The following is a 13,608-nucleotide window of genomic DNA, read 5'->3' on the forward strand; positions in this document are numbered from 1 at the left end:
TTGGACAAAAATTGTGAGAAGTAATTTATTTGTATGCGTATGTTTGGATGCATTTGCCATGAGACATCAACAGTAAAAAAGGATGTAACTGCAATGTTAATATTTAAGAAAAGTGCACATAAGTTCTTTAAGAATGTTCCCTCAAGTTTACTTTTTTTTTTAAAAACAAACAAATTATTCATAACTATTTATTTTTATGACATGACAATGGCTGTGAGTATGTATGAGTGTCAAGTTGTATTTGGGAGGGCATAACTCTAAAACCAGAACGCCTATATATGACCCATTGGTCAGAACTCTCATATCTGCGGTGTCTCTGTACTATTCCTTTTAGGTATCAGACATTTGCAGAAGTGGATACACTTTCCATAGTAAAGATGGACATTAGGGTACATTTTTTAAAATGCATTTATTTTCTACACAATACTGCTTAGTGCTTTGAAGAGTATGTCAAAACTTCTCAGCTGTTGGCCCAGTGTAATTTGTGAAGGATTCAGTCTGCCTCTTCAACAAGATTATCAGTTGCATTTTGATTTGTATTTTTCCTTTTTGAGCTTTTCAGTTTTGCCATTGGAATGTTTTTTCCGGAACTTTCTTTGCCATTTGAGTTGAACTTTTCTTTACTGGGAAGGTGTGGCAAATTTGTATCAAAACCAGCAGCCAGTGTCTGGAGGTGAAAAAAGTGACAATTTCCATTTAGTAAAGTAACTGCAATTCTGGGTGTTCATGGTTGATAGGTTGTAAAACCTCGATTCTTTCCAAAAGGGCTTTTGTTTAGTTCATTTTTTACAAAAAACTACTTTTTACCTTCCAAACAAAGTAATATGATCATACAGGTTCAAAATATAATGGTAGCACCTCAATCTTCACTTCTTAAACTACCTTTGTATGCTTGTGTGTGTTCAGACACAGTGGGTTTGCAACATAGTTACAAAGCAGTCACAATACTTATGCGTAAGAACACTTTCACCAGTCACCATTGTTAATATCACAGCCTTTAGGCACCTCAGCAGATGCAAAAAACTGATTAAGTGTGAAGAAAGGTAGGGAATAAGCCTTTCTCGTTCAGTAGCAAAACCTCAATTCCTCACGCAGTTGACTACACTGTGATCACCTTGTACTCCAACCCCAAACTAGAATTCAGATACCTGTTTTCATAAAGCTAAATAAACAGCTCAGCCTATTCTCAGTGAGGTTGACTAATACCCACTCAACCTAAATAATCCATGTGATTGTCATTCACAATCACACTTTTAAAATGTGGTGACAGTGTGAGTAAAATATATAGTAGTTAATGACTCCTTACCTGGTTTATATTAGCTTATTAACAAATAGTGTGTGTGTCCTTACCCTGAAGACAAATTGCATATTAACTGAATTGTTGGGCCCTATGTTTCCCCAGTGCAAGGTCCTAGTTACTGTAAAATCATTAGCATCCAGAAATGTCCTCAGAGGAATGTACATAGTTTTCTGTTGGCCACATTTATCTTTAATCTGATGAGTAAAATAAACAAAGAACGTAGAAGAGAATTAAAAAATAACTTGCAAGAAAACATGAAAAATGAAATCTTTGTTATGCCCCAATAATTGCCATTAAATGTTTCCCTAAACAGAAAAGCATGCCAATAGTTTTTGGTAAGGTTCTGAGAACATCGAACAAGTCTACATTTACTCCCAATGACAGGGTTTTCATTTCAACAGGTTTATTTATTTTACCTTGACTGCAACTTCTTGAGTGTGTGGATCAGTTATAAGAAAATGAAACGCCTCATACCACAGCGGATTTGTGAAATCATGACTGACCTGTATGAGAAAAAAAAAAAAAAAAAAAGGTTTGATATTGAAGGTACATAATTTTCTTCAGTAAATTGCTTTTGTGTTGACCAATTGACTGCTTCATACTTATTAAACTATAATGTATTTAGTTCAGGGTATAATTTTAAACTCCTATTGCACAGTATTTTTACACCCCGCTGCTGTTGTAAATCTATTGTAACATATCCAATGCATCTTTTGTACAGGTTATTTGAATTTTGCCTAAAGGTGATGGCCAAAAGTAAAATATTTATTACAGAAGTTCTTTCACCTTTAATAGACCTACCATAGTGTATATTTGCAGAAATGAACATGTCCATTGTCATGTTCTTATTTTTCCAACTGTATTGAATGAATTGTAGGCACACTTTGTTTTCTCTGCTTTGCGTCCATTTTCTAATGTTAATGTCATCTTAAAGCAATATCATCTTTTAATATTGATTACGAGTCACAATGCTAAACAGCATACAGAAGACTGTGGTTGTTTAACAGTGGCGCTAACAAGTGGTTCTACATACGATTCAACACTTGGAAAAAATAAGAATGTTGCAACAGTCAAGTTTATTTCTATAAACGTACCCTGTGGTTGTTCCAATAAAACGAGACAATAAATATTTATTTTTTTGTCTGTCACTTGGAAGGAAAATTCCTATCTTGTAGACCCTTTAAGACTCTCAAAGTCTCTCTCGCTCGCTTGCTCTCTCACCATACTTACCACTCTGCATATGTTCTTATGCCCAGCATTGAACTCTACATAAAGGTCTTGGTCCTTTGTGGTCTTTCTTTTCTGAGAATGCAAGGTTGAATGACAGTTTATCAGTTATGTGCCTTGCTGTTCTACATCAGCTGTGAAGTGAGTGCAAATAGAAAAATGTATTCATTCCATGGCCTCTCAGCATTGCAAATTCATGGTGTTTCTCTTCCAGTCACGTTCGTGAGACTTCAGTTTACATCAAACACAATTCCTAACCTCAAATGTACCAGGCATATACCAAGATTTTCGAAAAATAAAATAGCAAATTGTAATGTTTCTACTTGTTTTTATGAAAGGAAACCTACACAAAACTTACTTGTTTTTCGTTCCGAATGACCGTAAGGTATACCAATAGAAATGCAGACGAGAGCTGTCCCTTCATTTTATTAGGAATACAATCGTTTAGACACGCCATCTAAAGTAAGGGGACATTTTCATTTGCCAGGGTTATATCACACATAAATAAACTACAGGATATGCACTGCACCATATAAAAGTATGATATTTATGTTAGAATGGAAACAAAATATTCTTCAATTAGCATATTTTAAATAGTGTGTGTCTGATACCCCATCTGATGTTATTGAAAAATAGTTTGGTATCACTTACAGGCCCCCTATTCATGAGTTATTTAATGTCTAGGAAAGTTTAGTAAATATCAAACATTATTTTATTCATGCAAACAGACTAAAAAAATATTCTGTTGGAAATGCATGTGTTATTAAATATGCCAAACACCACCATTGTTAAACAAGCAACTAACCCGAGGATTGCATTGTAATTATGCTATCGTTAAAGAACATTGGTTAACCCTCCTAAACTAAAGTGTGATTGATTGTAAGATGCTAAATGTGTTCACCTCCTCTATTTGTTTGGCCTCAGTCTTTAAATTAAACCACTGCATCATGAGATGGATGGACCCAGTCTTTGCATGACTCAGCTGGAACCACTAAGAGTCAAACAAGGATTTTACAAAGTCTACATATGTAACATACAATATAAAGAACAGTCAAACTGTAATTAGTGGTAGAGTTATCCTCCCAGAATGCTACATATTACACTTAATAATAATAATAATAATAATAATAATAATAAAGTATTAAAATTGAATATACTTTTAAGATATACATACTGTACTTGCAAACTTATATCTTACCTTTTTTTCCTATTAAATTAAATATTGCCTGGTAAGGTGCAGGTGGCAGCAATACAAGGTTCCTCACAAAGCTTTACCTCAGTTGTGTAGTGTGTTTGTGATAAGTGCAGCCTCTCACCCTGTCAATGCATTTTTCGCTGTAAACCTCTGAAAGCTCCACACAAAGCCTAAGAAAGTGAAATATAATTAGGCTACTGGTTCTTCTTTATAATCATTTCTGTTTATGTTTATAGGTAATAGAACACTGCCGTGGAAACATAAATTGAGGTTTGTGTTCTGTCGTGTCTGTACGTCTGTGGTGAAACAAGACACAATTGGGGCAAACTTTTATTGTAATAGGAACTAGTAGCAACATAAAGAAAAGCAGGAGCCAAGTTTTCCCTAATTGTGTCTTATTTATTTTCATTCAAATACTCTATTTCATTATTCAGCTAGGGGAATGCTCCCAAAGTCACTTTACTCCATCACTTGCAGTGTGTATGGAGAACACCCCAGATTGTTTTTCAGAACACCATATTGTGTATGTGTATGTGTAAATAAAAGTAACCCCAGATTATGATAGACTTAAACTGGGCTAAATAATGGCCTTTCCCAGTTTCATTATAACTGGATAATAAAATATATTTAAAAATTAAGGTTGACATACAAACAGACATCTTCCATACCCCCCCCCCCCCCCCCCATGTTTAAATAGCTCTTAAAGCTTTGTAAATAGGGCTCAGAGTTTGCAATTATATGTAGTCCACATATGGGAATTAGTAGAGTGAATGTAAAAGGATGTCCACTAATGCTTTAATGCTGTTCCACAGACTGTATGAAACAAAACAGGGGTCATTTCATTTCTTGGGCTGTGTTCCACAGATTTGTCCAGCAGTACCTGCCGAGGGAGTCGTCCTTTTTAACATTGTCTTTGTCATAAATGGCAATTTCAAGAATTTGACCGTTGGCTTCATGAACTGCAGCCTAAAAAAAAAAGCAAAAGTCCCACATTTATTAGTTGTGGTACAAGATAACGCTCCAGACAGTCAGAGCTATATGAATACCCCTGCAAACTGAGGTTCTGTCCACATTAATGCCCACGTGGACACAAAATATGCTCTGGTCCTTTTAAACTACCTAAATGCACAATTAAGAGAGGATATGCCAAAAGTGTGACATCACAGCACAATATTTGATAAAGTAAAGTGTTAGGATCTTTCCATCTTCAGCAGCAAGGTCACCATAACAACATGAGTGTATTCATACACCTCAAAAATCTCATTCCATTGGGGGTTCTGCGAGTTGAAAATGGTTGTACTCCTCCAGGTCTGTTCGCCCAGGTGAATCACTGTATAAGCATCTGACTCGTCACATAAGTCACTCCGCATCAACTCCTTAGCTTCTATCAAGAATATCCTTACGATGCCCTGTAGCAGAGACACTTCACATTCAATTCCTATGATGTTTTAAATAATGTTATTGATATTCAATACATAAACCAATTATTTATTCTTTAATCACACATTTAAAACATTTCACAGTCAAATTTCAGAGATATTTGAGAGCTCTGTCGAAGCCAAAGGGGTACTTTAAACCTTGAGTTTTAAAAATCAACCAGGATATGATGGCTGAAACAGAAGATGATACATAAAGTGAAGCTAAATAAAAATACCTTAGTTATTAAACTAAATGTAATTATTATAGTGACTGTTGTATTGCAGCAGTCACTACACAACCTGACCTTGCTGAGAACTACTGCAGGCAGATATATATATATATATATATATATATATATATATATATATATATATATATATATATATATATATATATACACAATATAAAAAAAAAAACTTACCCAGAAAATAAGCCATATATAACCTCTCAAACGAGTGTTTAGGAGTAAATTGGCACGCACTCACCATTGGCATAGGAAAGAGAAGTGGAAGGATATTAAGATCAGACACTAAAGGTACTGTATATCTTTTTGGCAGTAACAGGAGTCCATCAACTATATCCAGAATTATATTGTCTGCAATTGTTCTGAGAAAAAAAGAAAAAAAAAAAACATTTTACATTCAACCCTTTAAGAGAAATGTCTGCCTTTTTAGTAAGGCCCTGCATCTATGTTAACAAAATGATTTATCAATGGTTTACAAGTCCAGGACATTAATGGCTGGTTTCACAGACCTGATTGGCACTCATCTTGAACTGCTCAATGCTAACTTCAGTAGCGTAACCCAAAGCCCCTTTCACACTGGCACTCCTACCCGGGTCACAATCCCGCATAGTGTGGAACCACGTACCTGGTTCATACACGGGTTAACTCAGGTCCCAGCGACCCACCTCAGGATGTGGGTCTACATGCTTTGACCCGGGCTGAGTGAGACAAAATGCTTGACAGCCGTTTGTGAGCCGTCGCAATAACAAACAGCCGCGTCTGCGTGCAGGTTTCACTTCAGCAAGGAACATTTCTGTTTATTCTGTTTAGCCATATTTTTGTTGCTTGAGACACACCATGAGAAGAAGAAACATTTGTTCTAATCAGCATTTGGGCCAATGGTTCAATCCAGAAAAGCTTGAATGGAAGCGTCAGTAACAAGCTGCTTCCGGGGCATTGATACGGGTATTGTTTACTTGTGTCTGTAAACCCTGCTTTATCAAAAGCAGTGTGAAATTGAGGAGCCAACCCACATGACACCGGGTAGATCATGCCAGTGTGAAAGGGGCTCAAGATTAGAGCTCATCAGGGTCTGTGAAACTAGCTGCAAACATATTCCAAACTAGTGAAAACCCAATTTAAAAATATATAATTTATCTTGCAGAATGGATAAAATAATAAATTATTGAACGAGGAATCATGCTATTTCATGACAGAAATTGGAAAAGCAACAAGCCCATCTTATTATAAACCATAAAATGTTGACCTCATTAATTAAAAGTCAATAGTGTTGGTGGTTTACGGTTAGACTACTGACAAATTTCTCAATGCTGGGGTATTAGACCCAAGTGAATGCATGTCACTGTAGTTGAACAACTGTTCAGTGCAATGCACCATTTTACGCAAGAGATATAAAGCAACCAAGAAGAAGACCTCCTGGAAGATAGCAAGATGATATTAGGAAAACACGCCGGAGCAACGTAGATGACGGACGATGCCGACAGGCTTTTATGCAAGAATCTTGGGGAGGCCTTCATCCAGCAGTGGATTGAAAAAGGCTAAATATGATGATGATGATGATGATGATGATGATGATGCATTTCATCCCTCGTTGTATGCATAAATTGAATGTCCCACTGATATCTGTAGCCTCTGTGCTCTTCAAAATCATTGCTGACTACAGCATTACTGTCATTGCAGACTACATCAACACCATAAGGGGGTGAGGGGTGCATGGGCAGGTGCCTCTGTGATTTCTCATGTACTCATACCCTGATAAGAAAAATGAAATTAATATCTAGTTGAGGCACCTTCATCAATAATAACCTTTTTTAAACAATTAGGATATTTGTGAATGAGCTTTTTGAATGATGCTTTAGTGATTTTTGACCATTCTTCAACTCAAAATTCTTCTAGTTCATTCAAATTCTGAGGACTTCTCTTGTGCACCGCCTTCAACTCATACAAAAGATTCTGAGTTGGATTTAGATCGTGACTTTGTCTAAGCCCTTCCATAACCTTGATCGTCCAGTTGCACTTTAAACCAAGTTTTGTAGCGGTAGGTTTCAGATAATTGACCAATATCTTTTCATATGTAATGGAATCCATGTATTGGAACTAAATTTCCTACGCCATTACAGGAAAAACAGCTTCATAGAAGGATATTACCACCTCCAAGTAGGTAGTGTTCTTTTCTTTGTACGCCTCACCACTTTCTACAAACATAGTGTACGTACCTAAATTCAACAGTACTGTTGAGCGTTGACTCAACAAAAACGTCATTATTGTCACAGCATTTCCGGTTATTCAGGAACGCTTTGTTGCATTCCTAAAACGGTAAAACGGTAAAATTTAAAATGAGCGATTCTGCATATTGGGCCTGCAGTTTCAGAATCTAAAAAGAATATTAGAAAATCTGAAATACAAGTATTTATTAAATATGCTGCATTACTTTGTAATTATATATATATATATATATATATATATATATATATATATATATATATATATATATATATATATATATATATACGTTGTGTGTCATGTTTGCTACGTTTTATGTTTTACAATAATACATAGATAAAAATAATAATGTTTTTATTATATATATGTGTGTGTGTGTATTAACAACTACCGTTTTGAAAGTAGATTATGTTATCAGTATCTACATTTAAATCCCATTCATAATTTTTATATAGCAGCTTGATCACGGTTGTGGGTGTCGCCATCTTTCTGTTGATCAGATCACCAGCTGTGAGAGTCGGTGAGTTCGTTGAGTTTATGAACGATTTCGAGAGTTGTTGCTTCTCAGCGTTGAATTTAGGAACGCAGCTATAACGATTATCAGCATTACTAAATTGCTCTTGCCTTTTTCCTTGGCCTGTGAACATTGAGACCTTCACCATGAAATAGAAATCTCAGTCCCACTTACAGCCAGTTCACTTTGAATATCTTTGAAAGTCAATCTCGGATTGTTATTAACCTTCCTCACAATTCCTCTACTTGTTCTTGGTGAAACAACCTTCTTTCTTCCAGACCAAGGGAGCGTTGTGACAGTACCATGAGTCTTGTATTTCTTGATAATAGAAACAATAGTTGAAATTTGGATATTCAAATGCTTGGAAATCTTCTTGTATCCTTCGCCGGCTTTATGACAGTAAATTATTTTCTGCCTAAGGTCTTCAGATAGCTCTTTACTTTTCCCCATATTTACTTCTTGGAAATGACAGCAATCAACCTATGCCTAACCCTTTTATACTCACCTACAATCCAGCATTTTGTAGACTTTTCTAGAATTAGGTTCTGCATTATTATGTTGAAATTTCTAGTACCTTGTAGACAATACTATCATAGCATCAAAGGGTATCAGTATTTTTTAATTCACATTTTTGGAGTTTTGCAAAAAAAGAAAATGTTGCAATAAATAATTGTGGACATCTATTTCTTATAACTGTTTTTCCTCATCCACAAAAGTAAAACTTTTGCTACAAAAGATTTTTCCTAAAATTATTTAGATTATATATATATATATATATATATATATATATATATATATATATATATATATATATATATGAACATGAAATAGTAAAAATTAAAGAGTAAAAGGAAAGTGAAGCAGGTGTGATAACAGAAGCATCATTTATAGCATGTTTTAATCTTACAAATTTAAATTAGTTGACAGCACAATGGATAATAGAGATCAGTTTATGTGAGATCTGTTTGTGCATGCTTTTCATTGTGTATAAATGACAGTATTTCTGTATTGAGATTAGATCACATTAAAGTGCTGGGAAGCATTGTCAATTAACAATATGCAACATTCAATAACAACATATGTAACATTAAACAAAACTTAACATTCATTAAAACCTAACATTCACACTACCATAACAGAACTGATCCATCTATTCAAAGAAATATTTACCTTAATCCTTCAATGTTTAAAAGGGTTGCCAGTCCTGACCACTCAATGACAACGTGCTATAAAAACACACAAATTCAGTTATACAGTTAAAACCCACCTTAATAAAACAGATTTAAAAGGTTTAATGCCTTGAATTAGATATTTCTATTTTCATCAAACACAAACACGTAATCCATTCTCCTTCATATTGCATTTATCACAGAAGGAGATGACGGCTGACAGAAATATTACATTTTTATACTTGGCACCTACAGGCCGCTGCAAGAAGTAAAATGTAACTGCTTCCACTAAAGAGCCACTACCACCGAGAGGCTCCAAGACGATACGCAGCAACCCACTGATCTGAAAAATCAACAGGGGGGAAAAGAGCATGATCATGGGTGTGCTTCTGGAATTCACTGGCATTGCAGTGTTTTATATTAGTTCTGCTGTGTTGTGGTATCAAAATCTACTTCAGAATGGTTAAAGAAAAATATATATCCTGATATTGATAGGATACTACCCTTACAATATCACTGGAATGCCATTATAATGCCAGAGTATTACCTGAAGACATAATCACTAACATTAGCAGACCATAATATATTCAAGTTGAGAAGATAGCTGCGCTTTCCACTGAAACATTCACACTGCACGAGCACTTTCTCTTGCCAGGTGAGTGAAGATTAAAGATTCCTGCTGACTTGAACTGTTTGGTTACTAACTCTTGTTCTTCACACACCTGTATACTCTGCATAAAACTCAGGCATGGAACTTTATTCCATAGACTAAGTAAAAAAGCATAGCAATGAATGCACCACTGGATGTTTTATTTTACATAACTTGGGTAACATACAATAGATCATTGATATAATATTTTATTATAAGTGATATCATGGGGGACTATGTAATTGCTGTTCCCCAGACTTTCATAATAAGAAGACATTGACTAGATTAAGAAGGACGTTAAAATGATGCAGTGGTGCATGATATGAGTATTTACTTCATTTTGTCTCCAAATAGTGTAGAAGGTTGTTGGAAATGTGTTTAGCTGTTTTTTCTGGAAACTGCAATAACATATCTGGGTGCAAATTTGTCCAGTTGCCATATACTTACACAAATGTTGTTAACTCCACTCTCTTTTGAGAACTTGTTGAGTTGCACCTTGACTGTGACATTTCCATTATAACTGTAACAACAAATGAATGGTCAAATACTTTAGAAAGCCATTTTGTCCCGCTTCAAATTGGCTCTGAACTGCTAGGACCATCTTAATGCTGCCAGGTTTAAAAATTAAAATTTCTGAAAATGATTATAAAAAATGTGTAATACAAATGGCAGTCCAAATGCCATCAATACTTTGTTTACGTGAGACACAAACTTTCCAGCATCAAGTTACATTCAGTTGTCAATGTCATATTGTGGGCCAGCTTTAGTTAATAATGGTTTGTAAGCATGAAACTTTTCAAGACTGTTGTTAAAGAAACCAACAAAATCAGCTCTGTAAATAGTACTTATTATATATAAGGCAACAAATATAATGCAATGAAACCATGATGTTGCTACGGAACCCATACTCCAAATAGGGGTTGTCAGGCTTTAGGACCTGTGGCAATGGGTTGAGAATGGTTTGTTGTACCACGGTCCCTTTTTAACATGACACAGGCGAGGTCGGTTTCTATCGATGCCATCTTGGTAAGGTAAATTCTAGATAATTGTAGAAACAAAGACTCCAATATGGTACCGGCAATATGAATAATAACTGCACAGTACCTGAAATCGATGTCTATTGCAACCCTTTTCTTCTGACTTGGATCAATGTGAGCTTGCACTCCACATATTATTAGTGGCTATAGAAATAAATTAAATGTCAGAGAGAACAAAAATAGTGCATTCATATTTTTTTTAATAGTAATTAGACGCCCTTCACAGCATTTCTAAAAGCTGTTTGGTAAGGCCTGGAATGGGGGGGGGGGGGGGGGGGGGGGGGGGGGGGGTGTATACTTACTAAAAAGTTTCGCTCTAAGGCCTAGGCTCCAATCTGGCTTACAGTGTCACTGAGTGTTTATTTAGCCCAATAAATTAACAGGCCAAAGACTGGATTGAAATGGAGACAGAACTGTTCCATTCACAACAGGCTTGAAATCTGCTCTTCTTGGTGCATGCTTGGAAGCTTAACTTGCTATATTTATATATGCAAACCAAAAAACATTTAAAAGGGCAGGAATACTACAAATCTACAACACCTGTTTATTTGTTTATTTATTTTGCTATTATTCAAAAGAACAATCTTATATCTAAATAATGTGGATATTTATTCTGAACACCTCACCTCTAGGCATAAGGAAACATATGGCATACATTAAACTTCCTTACTGTACCTCTTTCCCAAGGTCGACGCAGATGATTTTAAAAGTCTTCATAAAAGGCATTTCTCTGACAACTGGTTCAATATGTTGTTTCGACATTATTTCCAAATAATTTCCAATATAAGGCCAGAGTACCTTAATTGTCTATAAAAAAAATATATATTTATTTTTAAACTGTCTGCAGTCAGATATAAGTCCAATAACATTATGCTATTTAAATAGTTAGTTGTTAAAGTGTTAATTTATACCAAATATCTAAAATACACTTTTACCACAGTATTCTTGAAAGCAATACAAAACAGAAAATACATGACACACATATGCGCGCATATATATATATATATATAGTGTAGCAGGGCTGGTAGGTGACTTAATCACATACAAAGACATAAGCCCAATATATACGCTCCTTGCAAAGGAGCCAGCTCTTCTGTACAGCAGTATCGGTGCTATGCATTAGTGCGAGAGGTCCCGGGTTCGCACTCGCCCTCTGTCTGTGTGTGGATTGTCTCGCCCTGTGTGATGCGCCTGCCTGCGTTAACCGAGATTGCTACATTGGTATCAGAAGTGGTAGTAGAACCCCAGTATGTACTCGTCGGACTGTAGCCTGGTGAGCAAGTCCAGGGCGGACTTGAGGCTGGCAGGGGAGAGTGTAGGATGCACGGGGGAAGGCAGCAGCAGGGCTGGTAGGTGATGTAATCACACACGTAGACATAAGCCCGATATGCGCTCATAAGACATGTCATTTGCAAAAGAACCAGCTATTTTGAACAGCGGTATCTGTGCTATGGTTTAGCGTTAGAGGTCCCGGGTTCGCGCTCGCCCTCCGCCTTATGTGTGGATTGCCTTGCCTGGCGTGATGCGCCTGTGGGAACTGAGGTACGCTACAATATATACTGTATATAAAATAAAAACAAACAAAAAATGTAACAAAGATAAGTGTATATTTTATTTGATATAGCTGTGTGCATGTAGTTAGTACCTTGTTGACCTAGTTTATAATTATCCAGAGTATTTACAGTCGGCGCCACTTTATCGGGACGCCCCGGTAGAAGGAAAAATACCCTGAATAAGGGGCTGCCCAATTAAACAGCCGGAGAAACCACAAGAGACTCCTCCCTCTTCAAGAGTTCAATGCTATTTATGTAATTTACGCAAGTCAGTGTAATCACGTACTCACTACACTGTGCTACGCGACCTGTCTTGCTCTGGAAAGCAATCTCTGTTCATCATTTGAAAATACTGTATCCCAATTAAACGAAGTGACGTCTGAATTAGACGACATAAAACAGCATTGGGAAGAACCGTCTTTCAGAATTGTATCCCACAAGCAGCAGTCTCAATTAACACGATCCCGATTAGATGGCGCCGACTGTATTGTTTTTTTTTTTTTTTTTATTGTATGGCATTTAGATTGTGTAAACCTGAAAATCATAATCTTACCTTGTTCAACCACTCTACCTTTTCTACCTCACGTTTTGTTTTCGGCTACAAGAAAGAATAAGAAAAAATATTCCAGCTGTCATCTTCAAAACTGATGCTTTATAAACCATTGAATACCAGCTCTTTATTTGTTACCTCTGGAATATATTTAAATGGTAATATACTTATTAGTTTGTTCCCTTTTTATTATTATATATTTTTTCTTCGTAGTACTGCCTATTTCAACCATTTTGCCTGTGCCTTTTCATGCTGTTATTTGAGACTGATAAAATGTGTGTTTCCTGAAAATGTTTTCAACTAAACAAATAAAATAAAAACACAGTTGATTGGTCTGTGAGAGGAATAAAGCCAACGCAAGTGTCTACCTGAATTTTAAGATTCTTTTGTATTTTGTCGTATTTTTGCTTCCTTTTCACTTTCCAGAACTGCAGTAGTACGCTTAATAATAACAGCGACAGAAGGACCCAGAGAAAAGAGACCTGGAGTGAACCCAGCATGTGGGAAAACATCAAGACTGCTCCATAC

General features: G+C 35.9%; 1 protein-coding gene across 1 annotated transcript; it reads right to left on the reverse strand.

Moving 5' to 3' along the window:
- Window positions 1–425: 425 nt before the first annotated feature.
- LOC121318242 (extended synaptotagmin-2-like) lies at window positions 426–10,465 on the reverse strand. The gene is made up of 13 exons (XM_041254702.1): window positions 10,388–10,465; window positions 9,545–9,634; window positions 9,293–9,348; window positions 5,627–5,747; window positions 4,973–5,131; window positions 4,603–4,688; window positions 3,844–3,892; window positions 3,429–3,518; window positions 2,886–2,984; window positions 2,531–2,602; window positions 1,717–1,803; window positions 1,351–1,494; window positions 426–667 (listed from the first exon to the last, which is right to left on the reverse strand). Exons 4-13 carry the CDS (start codon window positions 5,633–5,635, stop codon window positions 494–496), a joined length of 969 nt encoding a protein of 322 aa, XP_041110636.1. The 5' UTR covers window positions 5,636–5,747; window positions 9,293–9,348; window positions 9,545–9,634; window positions 10,388–10,465; the 3' UTR covers window positions 426–493.
- Window positions 10,466–13,608: the final 3,143 nt, after the last annotated feature.

Source organism: Polyodon spathula, chromosome 1 (assembly GCF_017654505.1).
Source record: "Polyodon spathula isolate WHYD16114869_AA chromosome 1, ASM1765450v1, whole genome shotgun sequence".
NCBI lineage: Eukaryota > Metazoa > Chordata > Actinopteri > Acipenseriformes > Polyodontidae > Polyodon > Polyodon spathula.